General features: G+C 28.9%; 2 protein-coding genes across 2 annotated transcripts; both read left to right on the forward strand.

Annotated features, from left to right (window-relative positions):
- Positions 1 to 4,880: 4,880 nt before the first annotated feature.
- Positions 4,881 to 7,251, forward strand: LOC140665588 (juvenile hormone acid O-methyltransferase-like). The gene is made up of 5 exons (XM_072891873.1): positions 4,881 to 5,246; positions 5,335 to 5,503; positions 6,541 to 6,673; positions 6,753 to 6,900; positions 7,061 to 7,251. Exons 1-5 carry the CDS (start codon positions 5,063 to 5,065, stop codon positions 7,249 to 7,251), a joined length of 825 nt encoding a protein of 274 aa, XP_072747974.1. The 5' UTR covers positions 4,881 to 5,062.
- A 5,704-nt stretch (positions 7,252 to 12,955) lies between these two features.
- On the forward strand, positions 12,956 to 19,642 carry LOC140665587 (juvenile hormone acid O-methyltransferase-like). Its single transcript, XM_072891872.1, has 5 exons — positions 12,956 to 13,192; positions 13,281 to 13,449; positions 18,937 to 19,069; positions 19,158 to 19,305; positions 19,452 to 19,642. Exons 1-5 carry the CDS (start codon positions 13,009 to 13,011, stop codon positions 19,640 to 19,642), a joined length of 825 nt encoding a protein of 274 aa, XP_072747973.1. The 5' UTR covers positions 12,956 to 13,008.
- The last annotated feature ends 514 nt before the right edge of the window (positions 19,643 to 20,156 follow it).

A 20,156-nucleotide genomic window follows, 5' to 3' on the forward strand; every position in this document is an offset into this window, starting at 1 on the left:
AGGGTTTCCCTTTGATTTTAATGCGTTTTGAATATGTTTTAATCTAGGTCAAAATAGAAGACACGTATTTTTTGTACGTGCTTTTTCGGCTGTTAAAGGGGTGAAACACTCTCTTGAGAGAAATCGACTTTCATGTAACATTTCTGAGCAAGTACTCAAAACGGTAAAAGATATGAAAAAATTTCGAATTAAGATTTTAAGGTTTTTAATGTAAAAACTTTAAAACTGTATAATCACATTTTTCGGAAATGTCATATTTTTCTATATATATCTAAATCCCCCTTCCCCCTTTAATTTCTGAAATTGTTAAAATTTGTCTTATATATTATAGCAAAACTTATAGCATATTTAACGACAAAATCAACCATATATGATAAAGTTGTATTCCACACGTATTTTTCAGAAATAAGTTAGCAATATCTCTATGTTGTTATACGTATTTGCTCCATTCGTATTCGCTGATGGTGCTCGCTACTCGCTGGCGACAATTCTTTCTTTGCAATATTAGAGACAACCATGAATTATCAATAAATAATTTATATATTTAAACTTGTACAATTTATTTATTACTCTCGACTGCTGCCAACCCGAGGTTGGCAAAAAATATTATAATAATTATGTTATTATATATTATATAGCAATAAATAGTGTACTCATATGACAAAAATAAAATGTTTTTATAAATTAAAAATATAACTAATCAAACAAGAAATATCTCTTTAACGAGATGTTTAAAGTCTATTATCATAGATTATTCAATAATATGCATAAACAGATGCGTAATATATGTCTAAATAACAACCCAATGAAAATATAAATTTGTCGCTAGCGCTACAATCGTATTATTTTAAGTGTGCTGTCTAGTAGAAGATTAAATCTTGAGCAAGAACATATTAATAGGTTCTTATCTGCCAAATAAAAATAAGCAAAGTGCCATACTTCATATCAATCAAAGGTATTTTATTGTACAATTAAAAATGTTTTTAATAATTGCATTCTTTTATTAATTTTACTTTCTTATATATAGTACCCTTTTCTTTGTTCAAATTGTGAAAAAAATCGCGAAAGAAATTTTCCAATAGCTTACGTTTGCCCTCGTATCTTATTATTTTCTATCGATCAAAACCGTGATCAAAATTCCACGACGTTTCTTTTATATTCTATTGGTATACAATCTGTAATACATGTAATTTCTTTTACAATATTTGAGTCATCTTCTCTTTCTTCATCAACTACTCGGTGTACTTCTGATATGTGAAATATGTTTTCAAAATCTAGTGATTTTTCTTCATCATTTTCATATGTTTCTTCATGCATTAGTTTAACCATATGTCCAATCTTATTTTTTGTTTCAATTTTTTTAGTTGTAACAGGGCTTTCTGCAAAGTCCAGAGTAGTAAATACTGCACACATCAGCACACACAGCAGCATTACTACGTTTATTAGATTATGTTTATTAATAAACAGTATTATTTTCTAAAAAAAGAAATTATTAAAATTTGCTGTATAAATATTGTAGTTATTAGCAACAAAAATAATATTTTATTACTTATTGTTAATACAACGTGCGTATTAATACATATTTGTTACAAGTATTTTCCAAGCTTTATAAAAAAATAGCACACTGTTTCAGACCACTCGTCCATTCCTTTTATTTTGAAAAGCGCTAAGAAATTAGAAAAGACATATTTCATGAAAGCCCATCTGAAGTTTCTGATGGTGGTATTTTCAGTTTTGGGAAACTCCCGGAAATACCAGAAACGGAGGGCAACTAAAAAATTTTAAATTACAACATGAGTATCGTTGGATAGACCTTTTAAAAAGAAACAACTTTTCTTTGAACAAAAATTTAATATCACTTAGTTAGCATTAGAGAGAAATGATTAAAAACCGCTTGCAATGATTGTAACGCTAGAACTTCTAAATTATCTTAAAACATCAATATTTTGGTACGGATCACAAGCCATACTTAAACATGACTCAAACTCGTGATACGGATCACGGATCAAACATAAACACGGATGATTTGTCATGTGTTAACAAGATAGTTATTTGGCGCATTTTTTATTAATTGCTAGGCGCACAATTAACTTTTACTTCTGCAGAAGTCTTGACGCTGTTTAACAGCACAAAAAATAGAAAGATGTCTCCATCAAGGTGGCAGGCATTTTGAACATTTGTAATTAATTTTTGATCATTTCCGAGCGTCACAATAATTGCAAATGTATTTTTGTTCATTTCTTGGTAACAATAAAAGATATCAAATTTTTTTTCAAACAAGAGTTGTTTCTTTTTAAAAACTCTGTCCAATAATACCCATGTTGCCTCATGTTGCAATTTAAAATTTTTTAGTTGCCCCTATTCCCGGTATTTTCGAAGGGTTCTCAAAACTAAAAGTACCACCATTATATCTATTCTTCAATGACAAATAAGTTGTTAGCCTATTAATTAGAAGCAATTGGATAAAAATTGTTATTAAAAACGTATTGATTATAATTATTAATTTCTATACAATTTAATAAATAATATAGTATAATATATATACAGGGTGGACCATTTTAATCCATCCAGTCGAATATCTCGAAAACCAAGCCCGGGAGAGAAAAATGTTTCAGATAAAAGTTGTATGGTTTCGAAGGGGCCATAAGATGGTACCATTGGTTTGACCTTGAAAAGTCATTTGAAGGTCACGTGAAGGTTATTTCAAGTTTTTTAAATGGAACACCCTATATATTTTTACATAATTTTCCGAGGCCTCTTAGTTATGTAAAGAATAGTTATGACATTGTCAACAAGTTGAATAACACCCGCATAGATGATGATATGAAATTTATTTCGTTGGATGTAATCTCACTTTTCACAAACATTCTTTTAAATTTGGCGCTTGACAGCATTTTAAACAGATGGCAGTTTTTAAGCAATAACTGTGATTTTTCTGAAGCAGAGTTTTTTAAGTGGGATCAAGATGATTTTAAACTGTACATTTTTTACATTTAATAACGTTATATATAGATAAACATTTGGGACTCCCATGGGCTCACCATTATCACCCATTATAGCGGACATAGTTATGCAAGACTTAGAGATGAAAGCTTTGAACACTTTACATTTTAATTCTTCGTTTTACTTTAGATTCGTAGATGACATAATCATGGCTGTACCCTCTGACTCCATCGAGTACACGTTTAATACTTTTAATTCACAACATGTTAGATTACAGTTCACTATTGAAGTAGAGAAGGATCATAAAATCAATTTCCTTGACTTAACATTCATGATGGAAAATTTAATATTTGACTGGTATCACAAACCCACCTTTTCAGGGAGATACCTAAACTATTTCTCACATCACCCACTCCACCAAAAACGAGACACAATCATGGTGTTAGTAGACAGAGTAATTTTTCTCTCAAATCCCAGATATCACATTAAAAATTTCGACGTGATCATCAAAATCCTGTTAGACAATAGTTACTCATTAAAACTGATTTTTAATGTCATCCGACTACGATTAAAATCTATCATTAACAATAAAATTCTCAATAGTGACACACCGAAAGCAGTGAAACCGGTTTATTTCACGATTCCTTACATACAAGGATTAACAGAAAAATTCAATAATAAAACTAAAAATTCGAGAGTGAAACTCGCACAGTATAGTCTTAACAAAATAAATAAATTAATCAGAACTCACAAAGACATCATTCCTACTGAATTAAAAACTAACGTCGTATATAAAATAAACTGTATCCAGTGTGATGCCTCATATGTTGGTCAAACATCCCACAAGTTAAAAACTAGAATTACAGAACATAAAAGACATATACATCATAATACTAACACAAACTCGGTAATCACTAATCATAGGCGGGAGTTTAACCATGATTTTGACTGGGATAGTATTAAAATACTTGAGGAGATTCCATTTTATACTAAGAGGCTTATTTCTGAGATGCTATTTATCAAAAGGCAAAGGCACGGTCTAAATTTACAAATTAACACGGAAAATTTACCGAGTGTCTATCATGAGATTGTCAATACTTTTCCAAAAATTTAGACACATTATATAAAAACACGAAACTTGTATTGTGCTTTGACATTATCCGAGCGAACTCCACAGTACACGAGTCAACAATTTGTTACCAACCGTCACTAAATATTGTTAATGAGTGAGTGAGCGCCTAACAGTTATTGAATGGTGATTATTAAGTCATAAGTTACTTTCGTTTAAACATCACTTATTTACAGATTTCAACGATCATTGCTATTCACATACAATATTATCAAGTCAGTGATTCTTGTTATGTTGACTCTGTTGTCTGTTTACATCCTTAAAAAACATCCATCGGAGACGGTCCAAACAACTAAGATAATAGCTTTATTACACTTATATTTATAATTTATTATTAATAATTCTCGTTACACTAAATTTTACAATTATATTTTAATTATTGCGCTGAAGAAGACTCAAAATTGAGCTCGAAACGTCCGCATTCAAAATGTATTTAATTGTAATTTAATTTCTCTTAACATTTTTTGGTTTAATATCTTTGGTTAGGTAAAATTGCGAAAATGCGATATATAATTACGATATTAGTGATTTATTAGAGATTATGCGACATATGTATGATAAAGCTTAAAATTTTCTGATATTAATTATAATAAACCTTACTTTGTTTATTTATATGATTTGTCAATTATTACCTCACTCGTTTATCATGACACATTTTTGCTCTCTATTGCCGTTTATAATTTATCGTCCTTAGTTTATATTTAAGAGAGCACTGATTTTATTTGTTTATTTAAATATTAAAATTTTTAGCTATAAATTTTTACTAAATGTGTGAACAGAATACAAGTTAACAAAGCTCATTTTGCTTTTCTTTTGAAATTGATAAACCTCTTCAAAATACACTCTACTTCTTCTTATCTGTAAACTGTAATCTGTATTTTCTAATTTTTATCAGATAGCAGAAGTGATATAAAAGCTGCTCCCTCAGAAAATCTTGAAGTATTTAAATATACATAAGATAAAAGAGAGGCAGTTAATCTTGTGAAAATTATGAATCCAATAAAATATGTTTCTTGTAACGATTTGCAAAAAAGCAAAGTATTGAATTTAGTCGATGAATTTGAAGAAGATTTAATACAAATGTCAGGAAAATGTATGGACATTGGTTGTGGTCCCGGAGATATAACGAAAAATATCCTTCTGCCAGCTTTAAATCCAAATGTGGTAATGATAGGTAAAAAAATTATAATACTAAAGCAACGCCTATAATAACATACATTTATATAAATTATTATTTAATTTAATAATTATATATTTCAAAGGTACTGATATTTCGGAAAATATGATTGAATTTGCGGAGAAAGCATATGGTAATGAGAAACTCAAATTTGAAGTATTAAATATCCAAACTACAAGTTTGCCTGAAAAATATATTTCTAAATTTGGTCATATATTCTCATTTAATACTTTACACTGGTGTTATGACATTCGGTAAGTTAAAAAAAGTTTCTAAGTACATATAGGCCGGGCCTACTCAACGTCGATCGTAATCGATTGATTGCGGCGTAATTCTTGCATAGTTAAAATAACATACATAATTGACGGACTAACATCGAAAACCAAATGTTGAAGTAATAAAGAAATTCTGATCAAATCAATATCAAAATGATACGAATTGTTAACAAACTATTATTTTGATATATTAAAATTAAATCAACTAATTATATTCAGATGCATTGCAACTTTATAGTCACTTTATAACATCTTGTTTGGATCATTATCATGACAAAATTAAAGATATAATTCTATTGGATTTATTAAATGCAAGACATTCTCTTAAAAAGAGAAATAGAATAACCTGAAATCAAAAATATTAACAATTGTTTGAGAATTATAAGTGGTTGTTTACATAATTTTGTGCGCTGAATACGAATCTGGCCTTAAAAATTGCCTATTACGTTAGAATTTTATAAAAGAATTAAAAGCTAAAGCAAGCCAAAAATAGAAATTTTTGCTATATTTATAAGAATATTACAAAGAAAGCTATTTTTTTTATATTTTGACTGACGATTTTATATACTTATTACTAATTCTCTTTAAAATCAAGTTTTTTGTTAACGTGCAATTTTATATAATATAGAATATTTTATTTAACAGAATGTATGCTGTTTTCCTATGCTTTCAAGTTCATAACTTCTAATTTATATATCTCGAAATATATATATATTTGATTTTTTATATAAAATTTTGGAGATTATTAAAAATATTATATACCAATTTGTAAAAATAAAAATAAGTTTTGCAATTTTAATGTAAATTTTTAACTATTTTAATAATTGTTTTTTATAATATTTCTTAATAATTCTATTATATTACAACATATTTTAGGAAAGTAAGATTTTAATATGTTAGTTTAGATGGGTTACATTTACATATTTTAAAAATCTTATTAAAAATTAAAACTAAAAATCGCAAAATAAATAAAAACTTTAAATATTAATTACATTTATCCATATTTTATTTAACAGACAGGCATTTGAGAATATTTATCGTATAATTCGACCTGATGGAAATATACTTTTGATGTTCGTAGCATCTCATGATACATTTGAAATTATAAAAATTTTAGGTCATGATAGCCGTTTTGCGCCATACATACAAGTAAGCTTTATTATTGTAATGTTATAAATTTTACCACTGCAAGTACAAATGTTGAATTATTATTATTATGTTTATACAGGATGTCAGAAAATACATTTCGCCATTTAATGATTCAGCTTGTCCTCGTAAAGAACTGAGGAAATTACTTGAAAGTATCGGATTTGAAATTTACCATTGCAGTCTTCGAGAAATGACATATTCTTCTAAAGACGTGAACAATTTTATATGTAAGTTGTTTAACGAAATTAAATAAAAATTAAATAAAAATTAAATTTTATGTGTTGTGTGTTTATTATTACATTATAAATTTGCTGTTCTTTTCTCGTTTATTTAAATTTTTATTTAACTCTAATAATTAAATTTAATCTTAACGAATTATTTTTGTAGCTTCGATAATGTCCGTCTATCCATTTTTGAAAAAAATGCCACATAATCTGAAAGAAGAATTTCAGAATGAATATAAACGTGAATTTGTGAAAAGGAAGGCTACTTATAAAACAACACACAATAATCAGGAACAAACACTTGTATTAGATGTTTACAAAAACTTAATAGTTCATGCACGAAAAATTGCATAACATTAAATAAATATACATGTATATGTACTATAATTATCAAAAAATGCATTGTTTTATAAAAAATCTAGCATTTATATAATTATCATAAGATATGTCTAATTACCGCATCACGATAATAAGTATAATAAATATGTGGTATCTTTCAATACATATTCAATTAAAAAGTTTTGATTATGTTTTTCTAAATAAGTTGAATTTACAAATATTCTGTAACATATTATATTATACATTATTACATGTGATATATATTACACATTATACATATTGTAATACATATATTACATATATTTTACAAAATTATTACAAAAATAAATTATTAATTATTTTATATACATATTAAAATAAGAAATTTATAAGTATATAAGTATAAAATTTGTAATGTTCTCTATTAGATAAAAATAATGTATTTTATCGTAATAATAAATAATATTTTTATGCGCACCATACATTTCTTAACAAGAGAAAATTCCCATAACGTTGACAACGCAAAATATAAAAATAGTCATTTTAATTTCTACTAAAAGTGTAATAAAAGTTGGAATTATGCAGAGATACCATTGAATAAAAAATATAAGAAGAAAGTGCGATACTGCTAACAAGGTAATGTATGAAAGGGTTCCCTTTTGATATTAATGCGTTTGAAATATGTTTTAATCTAGGTCAAAATAGAAGACACGTATTTTTTTATACATGCTTTTTCGCCAGTTAAAATGATTAAACATTTTCTTGAGAAAAATCGGCTTTCATGTAATATTTCTGAGCAAATATTCAAAATGATAAAAGATATAAAAAAATTTCGAATTAAGATTTTAAGGTTTTTAATGTAAAAACTTTAAAACTATATAATCACATTTTTCGGAAATGTCATATTTTTCTATATATATCTAAATCCTCCTTTCTCTTTTATTTTCTGAAATTGTTAAAATTTGTCTTATATATTATAGCAAAACTTATAGCATATTTAACGACAAAGTTAACCATATATAATAAAGTTGTATTCCACACGCATTTTTCAGAAATAAGTTAGCAATATCTCTATGTTGCTATACGCGTCTTTTCGCAATATTAGAGACAACCATGAATTATCAATAAATAATTTATATATTTAAACTTGTACAATTTATTTATTACTCTCGACTGCTGCCAACCCGAGGTTGGCAAAAAGATATTATAATAATTATGTTATTATATATTATAGCAATAAATAGTGTGCTCATATGACAAAAATAAAATGTTTTTATAAATTAGAAATATAACTAATCAAACAAGAAATATCTCTTTAACGAGATGTTTAAAGTCAATTATCATAGATTATTTAATAATATGCATAAACAGATGCGTAATATATGTGTAAATAACAACCCAATGAAAATATAAACTTGTCGCTAGCGCTACAATCGTATTATTTCAAGTGTGCTGTTTAGTAGAAGATTAAATCTTGAGCAAGAACATATTAATAGGTTCTTACCTGCCAAATAAAAATACCATGTGCAAAGTGTCATACTTCATATCAATCAAAAGTATTTTATTTGTACAATTAAAAATGTTTTTAATAATTGCATTCTTTTATTAATTTTACTTTTTTATATATAGTACCCTTTTCTTTGTTCAAATTGTAAAGAAAATCGCAATAGGAATTTTTCAATAGCTTACGTTTGCCCTCGAATCTTATTATTTTCTATCGATCAAAATTGTGATCAAAATTCTACAACGTATGTTTAAATATATTTTCAAAATCTAGTGATTTTTCTTCATCAATTTTTTAATACGTTTCTTTATGCATTAGTTTAACCATATATTCAATCTTATTTTTTGTTTCAATTTTATTAGTTGTAATAGGGCTTTCTGCAAAGTTCAAAGTAATAAATACTGCACACAGCAGCATTACTATATTTTTTAGATTAAACAGTATTATTTTCTAAAAAAGAGAAATTATTAAAATTTGCTGTATAAATATTACAGTTATTAGCAACAAAAATAATATTTTGTTACTTATTGTTAATATAACGTATTAATACATATTTGTTACAAGTATTTTCTAAGCCTCATAAAAAATAGCACACTATTTTATCACATAATTTATAATAATTTAATGAAAAAGACAAACACCTAAATTTTGTAAAGTTAGTATGCAAAAACAAAAAAGAACTTTTTTTAAATTGATACGTAAATAATATATGCTTTCGCAAGATATTAATAGAACAAAGTCGTATACTGAAATGCTGATTAATTTCTTTTACATATATAGATATTTTTATATACAGGGTGTCCGGTAATAATCGCTCCACCTCTTTAGGGCTGATAGAGCAAGTCAAACTGAACATAAAAGTCCTCTACCATTTTGCGAATTTTGCAATAATTATTAAAATATTAATTAAAAACTCAGCGTGTGAGCGCGCGCTGTATATAGCACTCAGCATTTGTTGAGCGTTTTTAATTAATAATTTAATTAATATTAATTAAAAACGCTCAACATATGCTGAGTGCTATATACAGCGCGCGCTCACACGCTGAGTTTTTAATTAATATTTTAATAATTATTGCGCAAATCGCAAAATGGTAGAGGACTTTTATGTTCAGTTTGACTTGCTCTATCTGCCCTTGAGCTATGGGGCGGCCGCAACCAGACACCCTGTATAATAATGCTTTTATATATATTTTTTTATACAGAGTGTTTTAGACCACTTGTTCTTACTACAAGCTATTTTCTATGAAACTGTTGAAGATATAAAATTGAATTTTTTTTTACATTAATGGTACACAATGTGACTGACTACTTGCCGTGTAAAAAATTGTTATAGGGAGCTCTTAGAGGGGTAAAAAGAGATAATCTCTTATCTTTTAAATGAAATAAGGTACAATTTTTTTAATCACATTAATAGTTTTGAAAAATCTGTTTTCAAAATTTTTTTTTGCATCTTTTATATAAAAGAATATCAATATCGTGTTTTATAACATAAAAACCATTTTTATTTCTCAATGTATTTATATTTCTTTAAACAATATTACATAATAAGTTGATTATCAAACATATTTTGCTATCTTATTTAAAGTTGAAGTAAGAAAAAAAATATGTTTATTTAACCAAGTAACTGTGAGAAATATTTTTAAAATGATAATAATGATAAAACGTCTGTCAAAATAGCTGCGTTTAAGCGATTTAATAAAAGAAGGAAAGTTTTAAAACAAACAATAATTTCCATTTATTAAGAAATTCTACACCACAAAATTGTAAGAAATGCCGTACATATGTATATATATATATATATATATATATATATATATATATACATAGGGTGTTCCATTTTAATTTACAACCTCCCCAAAAAACTTTTTTATTTTTCATTGTAGAAAGAAATGTTTCAGACAAAAGTTGTATGGTTTCGAAAAGAACATAAGATAGTACCACGCTCATTTTTTATCGCATATTCTTGTAGCTTATTTCAAAAGCTTTTTGAAGCATTATAATAAAGTATTTTTTTATTAAAAATTTTTGAATTAAAATGCTTGACATTTCCAGTATTAAGAAACAATAGATAGATGTTTAGAAAACGTATATGAAACAAACATGTGCTATTTGGGAGTATAAATATGAAGAACAATTTTAAAATAAATCTTCAGTAGTGCAACGATTACTTTTGTATGCAGAGTTATTATCCAGCAAAAAATAACAGGTCAAAGAGACATTTATAAATGTCGAACAAACATTTTTCAATCTATATTTCTCACTATGTAATGAGTTATATATATGTGTCGCTTAATAAATGTGCAAATATGTAATATGCTCGATAATCTCTCAAAAATTTGCTGATTTTTTTAGTTTATATGCAATATAATAGGTTTTGATTAAAAGTTGATCAAATATTTGTTTTGCGTGACATTGAAATTCAATGAATTGCTTGACACTTTCAATATCTTGGTTTAAAAAAAAAATATATATATATATATATACAGGGTGAGACGAATTAATTGGTGTAAAGAAAACACATAATTATGTTAAAATAAAAATGTGTAACTGTTAGTTGCAAATTCAGATTTTTACTTTAACATAATTATGTGTTTTAATTATGCCAATGAATTCGTCTCGTTATTCTGTGCATAAAAATATTAGAGTAAAATAATCAAAAAATGAATATTTTACGAGATATCTTGTATTTTATGTCAAAATACTGCAACTTTGAAGCCTTATAACTCAAAAAATACTTAATGAAAAATACTTTGTCATAAGTGTTTTGGAAAGCTCTCGAGATGAGCTACAAGAATATGTAAAAATATATAGGGTGTTCCATTTAAAAAACTTGAAGTGACCTTCACGTGACCTTTAAATGACTTTTCAAGGTCAAACCAATGGTACCATCTTATGGCCCCCTCGAAACCATATAACTTTTGTCTGAAACACTTTTCTCTCCCGGGCTTGGTTTTCGACTGATATTCGACTGGATGGATTAAAATGGTCCACCCTGTATATATATATATATATATATATATATATATATATATATATATATGTATATACATATATACATATATTTAAAATATTTTTTTATCAGGAACATGTATTACAGCAGGTGTGTCATAAAGAATATCAAAGCACGATATTTCTTGTATATCGTTTTTAGAATGTCAAACTATTACAATTGTTTTTTTGATACATTCAATATATTTATAAATCGAAAAAAAGATAATTATATATCCATTAAAGATAATGTAAATTGATGATGTTATTTCTCAAATGTTTTTGCAATATAATAATATGATGCAATCACTAAATATTTTCGAAAAGTTTTTTCTATATTCTAAACTCGCAAACATCAAAGAAGAGTCATAATTCTCTTAAATACAATTAAAATACATATATTTTTATGAGATAATAAATGTTAAACTTGCAAAATAATATTTACTTTATGGGAATATAATAACAAATACTGAAGTTAACAGCTGATATTGAAGCTCGATTAAAGTTAAAAAATATATTTTTTAACTAAGATATTGAAAGTGTTGAGCAGTTCATTGAATTTCAATGTCACGCAAAACAAATATTTGATCAACTTTTAATCAAAACCTATTATATTGCATATAAATCAAAAAATCAGCAAATTTTCATGCAGTAACGGCAGCATTTCTCCTCTTCACGCCTCTACGCCTCTTTCCCTCACTCTCGCACAGCGATAAATAAATAGTTAATAAGCATTTAAAAAATCTTAAAGTAACGTTATCTATAAATAATTAAACCAAAGAAATACCTATTTATCTTTTTACATAAATAATATTTACTTACCTTTTGCAGAAATTATATTCTAATTGATAAAGATTATTACTAAACAAATTAAAATAAATTAATAAAAATGTACGTGCATAATTAATATTGCATAATAATTTTTTACCATTTTACAAAACTTTTTTATCAATGTTCTTGTATTACGTTTGCTTACAAAATATTTTTTTATATTAACCGTTACATATAATTTTAGACGAACTTGCTCAAATTTTGTTTTGTGTTGTGGTAAATATATATTTACCTATTCAAACGCAATAAGATAATTAAAATCTATATGTGATGTCACATTACTTCATCTAATTGTGTCTTCACCTCTACCTCTACCTCTACCTCTACCTCTACCTCTACCTCTACCTCTACCTCTACCTCTACCTCTACCCCTACCTCTCTGGGTATCAGCGTATAAAAGAACTGTCTTTTGAAATAATTCTTATGTACGCAAGACATTGAGTAGAGGCACAGTCAAATTTATAAAAATTATGAATCCGGAAAAATACGTTTCTTTTAACGATTTGCAAAAATGCAACGTAATGAGTTTAATCGACGAGTTTGATGAAGATTTAATACATATGTCTGGAAAATGTATGGACATTGGTTGTGGTCCCGGAGATATAACGAAAAATATCCTTCTGCCAGCTTTAAATCCAAATGCGGTAATGATAGGTAAAAAAATTATAATACTAAAGCAACGCCTATAATAACATACATTTATATAAATTATTATTTAATTTAATAATTATATATTTCAAAGGTACTGATATTTCGGAAAATATGATTGAATTTGCGAAGAAAACATACGGTAATGAGAAACTCAAATTCGAAGTATTAGATATCCAAACTACAAGTTTGCCTAAAAAATATATTTCTAGATTTGATCATGTATTCTCGTTTAACGTTTTACACTGGTGTTATGATATTCGGTAAGTTAAAATTTTTCAAATATACATACATATAGATCGAGTCTAGTCAACCCGTAGTTCTGCGAACCAACCGATCGAGCGCGATATTATAGACAATTTTTGCAACCAGATTCGCATTCAGCGCACAAAATTATGTAGGAAACTACTTATAATTCTCAAACAATAAAACTTTGCACATCTGTGTATATATTTATATAATTACACAGATGTGCAAAATTTTGTTATTTAAAAATTATAAATGATTTCCTATTAGTTTTCTACTTAATTTTTATCAATCTGGTCACAAAAATTGTCTATCATGTCAGATTTTTTAATTAAATCAGGTAAAATGACCATATTCAATAAGTATGTTACAGAGATAAGTAAATTATGCAACGTCTCGTCCGGATAGATATATGTGTAGTGTGCTTCCTGCGCGCTCCTCAACGCTCCTCAGACGTTTTTAATAAAGAAAAAATACGCGCGTCGCGCCGCGGTCGCGTCTGTGCATCATTGTTTTCCTGTTCCGCGTTCTATTAACAGGCAGTGTATTCCTTTCCAAAAATAAATTAGGTGAAATTTAGCTATCTTTTCGGAAAAATGGGTAAGTCTACCCACAAATCAAGGAAGAGAAAACATTCATCGACGGACGATCGGTTAACATCTCTAGAAGAGAAGATGGCCCGTCTCATCGACGCGATAGCGGGCAAAGAAGTTAGAGTACCCCACACTCCCTCCCCCTCGTTACCTGGTTCCTCACCGCTCTCTCGACAATCGTCGATGGAAGAACGTTATTCTGAGAGCATTAACGCAGAGGACCAGGAATTGAGTGTCTCGCACGTCTCAGGTGTGTACGAACATCCACAGGAATCGACACAACCTTTTTTGAATTGGAATATCTTCTCGTGCCCTACAACGACAGCAGCTATTCCGTCAGGTAAAAGCTCTGTTCCTACACCCCCGCCAGTTAAAGTAGGGGAGTCGACACAAGACGAGGCACCTGCCTCTGGGGGCTTAGACGAGTTTTCGGCGGACACTCTATCGGGGGAACTATTCGGTCCGAGTCTTGAGGACACAGATACTCGACCTTGGAATGATCTCATTACACAAAATTGGCAAGAAGGCAACTACGATGAAAAAGGTTTCTAAGGACATTATTAACGCACCTTTGACAATCTCAAGAAGGGTGCAACAACCAGTCAAGACTCCCGTTCGACAGACTCATTCCAGGTCGGAAAACTCTCACGCCCCTGTCTCGAAATCGAGAGCGGCACCAGCAAGGAGAACAGGGACCCCGCACAACAGCCGCCAATCATCTTATCACCAACGCTCGCACTCCAAGAGACGTTAAGCAACTCACAGGTAAATATAGCCGGTAGGCTATCTTATTATCTTCCAAAATGGAAGGAAATCACCTCGGATCCAAGGATCCTTCAGGCAGTCAGCGGGTACAAGTTACCTTTCAAAGACCACCCACCCCACCAGTTTAACGAACCATTGGTACTTTTTTCAGTAAGGGAAGAGCAGGTCTGCCAGCAGGAAATTTCCAATCTTTATGATAAAGGAGCTATCGAACCAGTTTTAGACTGTATAGGACAATTTCTTTCACCTTTCTTTGTTATCAGGAAATCGTCCGAGGGTTGGAGGTTTAATCTTAATCTTAAAAAGCTGAATGAATTTATCATCGTCCCTCACTTCAAATTAGAGGATTGGAAGACATTAGTCCGCCTCTTTTCTCCAGGGGATTTCTTCGCTACAATTGATCTTCAGGACGCTTACTTATTAGTACCCATTTGCCCAGAGGACAGAAAATTTCTTCGTTTTTAGGGCCAACTTTACCAATTCAAGGTTCTACCATTCAGACTGGCCTCAGCTCCATATATTTTCACGAAGATCTTGAAACCGGTAATATCTCTACTAAGAGAAAAGGATTTCCTATCGGTAATATATTTGGACGATTTCCTCCTCATTGGATCTTCCTACGAGCAATGTTCTCATAATGTGAAGGAAACATTAAATATTTTATTCTCTCTTGGATTCATAATAAACAAAGCTAAAAGCAGGCTCTCTCCCTCGAGGAAGTGTCGTTTTATCGGCTTTATTTTCGACTCAGACCATTTCTCAGTCTCTATCCCTACAAAGAAGAGAAATAATCTTCTAGAGAGAACATGTTTTTTCTTAAATAATAATTCTTGTAAGATAAGAATATTTGCAAGTTTCATTGGCTCCTTAATTTTAGTTTGCCCGGCGGTCCAATACGGAATGTTACACACCAAGATTATGGAACAAGTGAAATTTCAAGCCTTATTAAGGACAAACAATAACTTTGAGGCCCGAATATCCTTGCCACCAAACATCAGAAAAGATCTATTGTGGTGGAAGGAGATTTTCTCAGATCCATTCCAACAACAAGATTCGTTTAGGGAAATTTAGTTTGGAAATTCTCACGGACGCTTCACTAACAGATTGGGGAGCAGTTTGCGGCGAGATCCGCACTCACGGGTTTTGGTCGGATGAAGAAAAACATAACTACATAAATTTCTTGGAACTTCTCGCCGTTTTTCACGCTGTGAGATGCTTTGCCTCTCATCTAAAGGATAGTAACATTCTGAGGGTAGACAATTCTACCGCGATATCTTATATAAACCGGATGGGATCAATTAAATTCCCCCACCTGTCAAACCTGGCTCGTAAAATCTGGGAATGGTGCGCAGAGCACAACCTATTCATTTTCGCTTCATACATTCCCTCCGCTCTAAATTGGGAAACTGACGCAGAATCACGAGTCATCTCACAAGAGACGGAATGGTCATTAAATCGAGAATTTTTCAAAGAAATCGATAAGCAGCTCAGTCCTTTTGATATCGATTTATTTGCATCTTCGGTCAATATGAAATATCCTCGCTTCGTATCCTGGTTTCCAGACCCACTTGCGCTCGCATGCATTTTCTTTAGACTGGGGCACTTTACACTTTTACGCGTTCCCGCCCTTTATATTAATCCTAAGGGTGTTGCAAAAAATTATCACGGATAAAGCGGAGGGAGTTGTCATAGTTCCTTGGTGGCCTGCTCAACCCTGGTTCCCCTTGTTTAACCGACTCATGGTCGATAAACCTGTTCTCTTTCAACCGAACATTAATATGTTATCATCTCCCTTCAAGAAAGTCCATCCAGCTTGGAACAAGATTTCCCTGGCTGCCGCGAGGTTATCCGCGAAGCATTTCTAATCAAGGGTACACCTAGGTCAGCTTTGGACACAACACTCGCTTCCATTGCGCAAGCCACCACAACGCAATACGCCAAGCCTATCAAACTGTGGTGGACCTTCTGCAAAACAAACAAGATTGATTTTTTCCGTCCGTCTGTATCAGACTTCTTGGACTTTCTATCGTCGATCTATTCAACCAGGGGATCCTACTCCACGTTAAATACTTATCGGTCAGCCGTTTCACTCCTTTGTGTGGAGATTTGGGTTCTCACCCAATTGTGAAGAGATTTTTCAAGAGAGTTGCCGCGCTAAAGCTGCAGAAACCGCGATATGAATATATATGGGACTCAACACCAGTGATAGCCCATCTAGCGCCACTTTACCCTCACGAGAGTCTTTCTCTAGAAATATTATCTAGGAAACTCGTGACCCTCCTAGCTCTTACGTCTGCACAGAGAATGCAAACTTTAGCTGCTATACAGAGATCAAATATAGTATTTTCGGACATCTTAAGGATTAAGATCCCAGTTAGGCTCAAGACTTCAGGAATTGGGAAACCTCAACCTTTACTTATATTTAAGCCTTTTAAGAAGAAATTATGTGTCTTTTCTTTAGTTAAATATTATTTGCGTAGTACGAACGAATTTATTTCTAATAGTTGTGACTCACTTTTTATTTCTTTTCGCTCTCCTTACAACTCAGTTTCACCCCAGACACTAGGTCGATGGGTAAAAACAGAACTCAGAGCGGCGGGTATTGACACTTCCATTTTTTCCGTTCACTCTACTAGACATGCGTCGACGTCCGTGGCGGCTAATAAGGGTGTCAATATCAATGAGATTCGTCGTACCGCGGGATGGACTAAATCTTCAAAAGTATTTGCTCGTTTTTATAATCGACCCATTGTACAAGACTCAGTTTTTCAGTTAACTATTCTTGATACAAATTAACCCTAACAATTATTATTTTTATGTAATCACTTGAATATTATTTTTACTAGAAATGAACAATTAAAAAGAATCTTTAAATACAAATCTGTACTTTAAACAACTACACTTATATCCATCCGGACGAGACGTTGCATAATTAAATAGTTGAACGAACTTACCTATAAGTGAAGTTCGACTGTAATTATGCTATTATTTTTTATATTTTTACCAACGATTTCATGTACCATATTACCAAGTACTATCGATTTTCTTCAAAATCAATTTTTATTTACCAACGTAAATTTTATATAATAAAATATTTTATTTAATTTAAAAATATATATTCGGTTTTCCTATACTTTCAAAAGTTTACAACTTCTAACTGATATATCTCGACGAGAAAAAATTATGCGTTGATAAATGAAAATTGATTTTGAAGAGAAAGATAGTACTAAATAAAGTTGTCGATCCAAAATCATACAAAAATACAAATTATTTTGTATATTTATGTTACATATAATAAATATAATTCTCTCTATTTGACTTCTGTCTCAAATTATATATCGTATAAAAAATCATTTAAAATTGAAGAAAAGATTGTTTTAAATATTATATAACTAATATTATATTAATATTGGAATTATTAATAAGAGAATATTGTCAATTTATTATAAATAGGTATTACACAAAGGTATACATAATATAATATTGTGTATATAAATATAATAATAATTTTTTTTAAAAAACATAAATATTATATTTATGTTCTTTAAAAAAAGTTAAAAATATAAATATATTTATATAAATTTTTAATATATAAATACAGTAGTAATAGAAACGCATTGCATATCTCTCTAATATTTAGCTATGTAATTAAAGACTAAAATAAAAATTAAAAATATTATATAAATATTATATTTAACTAAATTATTACGTACTCATTATAGTTTTATTAAAGAGAATATTGACGTTATTAGCATTTTTTAAGTTTTATAAAGTATTATATTTTACGCATTGCTTTTATAGCTAATTTTAAACTGAAAAACTGTAACTAATATTAACTGTAAAAACTATAGTTAAAATTATAAGATATTAAAAATATTATGTATCAATTTCTAAAAATATTTAAAATTAAGTTTTATAATTTTAATGTAAATTTTTAACTATTCTAATATATATGTATAATTGCATTTTTTTAAATAATTCTATCATATTACAATAATTTTAAGGAAAGAGAAGTAAAAGTTTACATTAGTTTAGATGCGTTGCACTTACATATTTTAAAAGTCTTATTAAAAATTGATACTAAAAATCGCAAAATAAACAAAAGTTTTAAATATTAATTACATTTATCTGTGTTTTATTTAACAGACAGGCACTTGAGAATATTTATCGTATAATTCGACCTAATGGAAATATGCTTTTGATGTTCGCAGCATCTCAAGATATATTTGAAGTTATAAAAATTTTAGCTCAAGATAACTGTTTTGCGTCATACATACAAGTAAGCTTTATTATTGTAATGTTATAAATTTTACCACTTTGCAATTTGCAAGTACAAATGTTGAATTATTACTATTATGTTTATACAGGATGTCAGAAAATACATTTCGCCATTTAATGATTCAGCTTGTCCTCGTAAAGAACTGAGGAAATTACTTAAAAGTATCGGATTTGAAATTTACCATTGCAGTCTTCGAGAAATGACATATTCTTCTAAAGATGTGAACAATTTTTTATGTAAGTTGTTTTAAAAATATGAAAAAATTAAGTTTATGCTTTACGTGATTATTATTACATTATAAGTTTGCTGCTCTTTTTTCGTTTATTTAAATCTTTATTTAATTCTAATAATTTAATTTAATCTTATCGAATTATTTTTATAGTTTCAATAATGTCCATGTATTCATTTTTGGACAAAATGTCATATAATCAGAAAGAAGAATTTCAGAATAAATTTATACATGAATTTGTGAAAAGACAGATTACTTATAAAACAATACACAATAATCAAGAACAAACACTTATATTAAATCTACAAAAAATATTAATAGTTTATGCACGAAAAATTTTATAACAACATTGCATAGATCTATATATATATATATATATATATATGAATAATAGTCGAAATATAGAGTATTTAAAAATGCTTTTCATGTAGAATTTAGATCTTTTATAAAACGTTATTCTTTAATGGAAAGATTGTTAAAATTTCAATAGTAATTATTCAACTATTAACCTTTGTATAAATTGTAAAATAAATTGACTAAAAATATAATAAAAAATGTACCATTTGGAAAATGTCTATTTTTATATTCCCGTCTGCGTGCGTTCATTGCGACTCCACTTTTTTCTAACATATTACGCTAAAAACTTTTAATCTATGTTTAATGTTCGTTTTTTTTTAACATATCCATATATATTTTAAGTAATTTTTGCGCTGAAGAAGACCCGAATAATCGAGTCGAAACGTCCACCGTTATTTTATTCTATTTAAATTGTTTTGATGACATGTCTTCATTTATTAATTTACTTTATTATATTATTCTGACAATGTTATACAATTACTATGTTTGATTTAATTACAT

The sequence above is a fragment of the Anoplolepis gracilipes genome, chromosome 5 (assembly GCF_047496725.1).
Source record: "Anoplolepis gracilipes chromosome 5, ASM4749672v1, whole genome shotgun sequence".
NCBI classification, from domain to species: domain Eukaryota; kingdom Metazoa; phylum Arthropoda; class Insecta; order Hymenoptera; family Formicidae; genus Anoplolepis; species Anoplolepis gracilipes.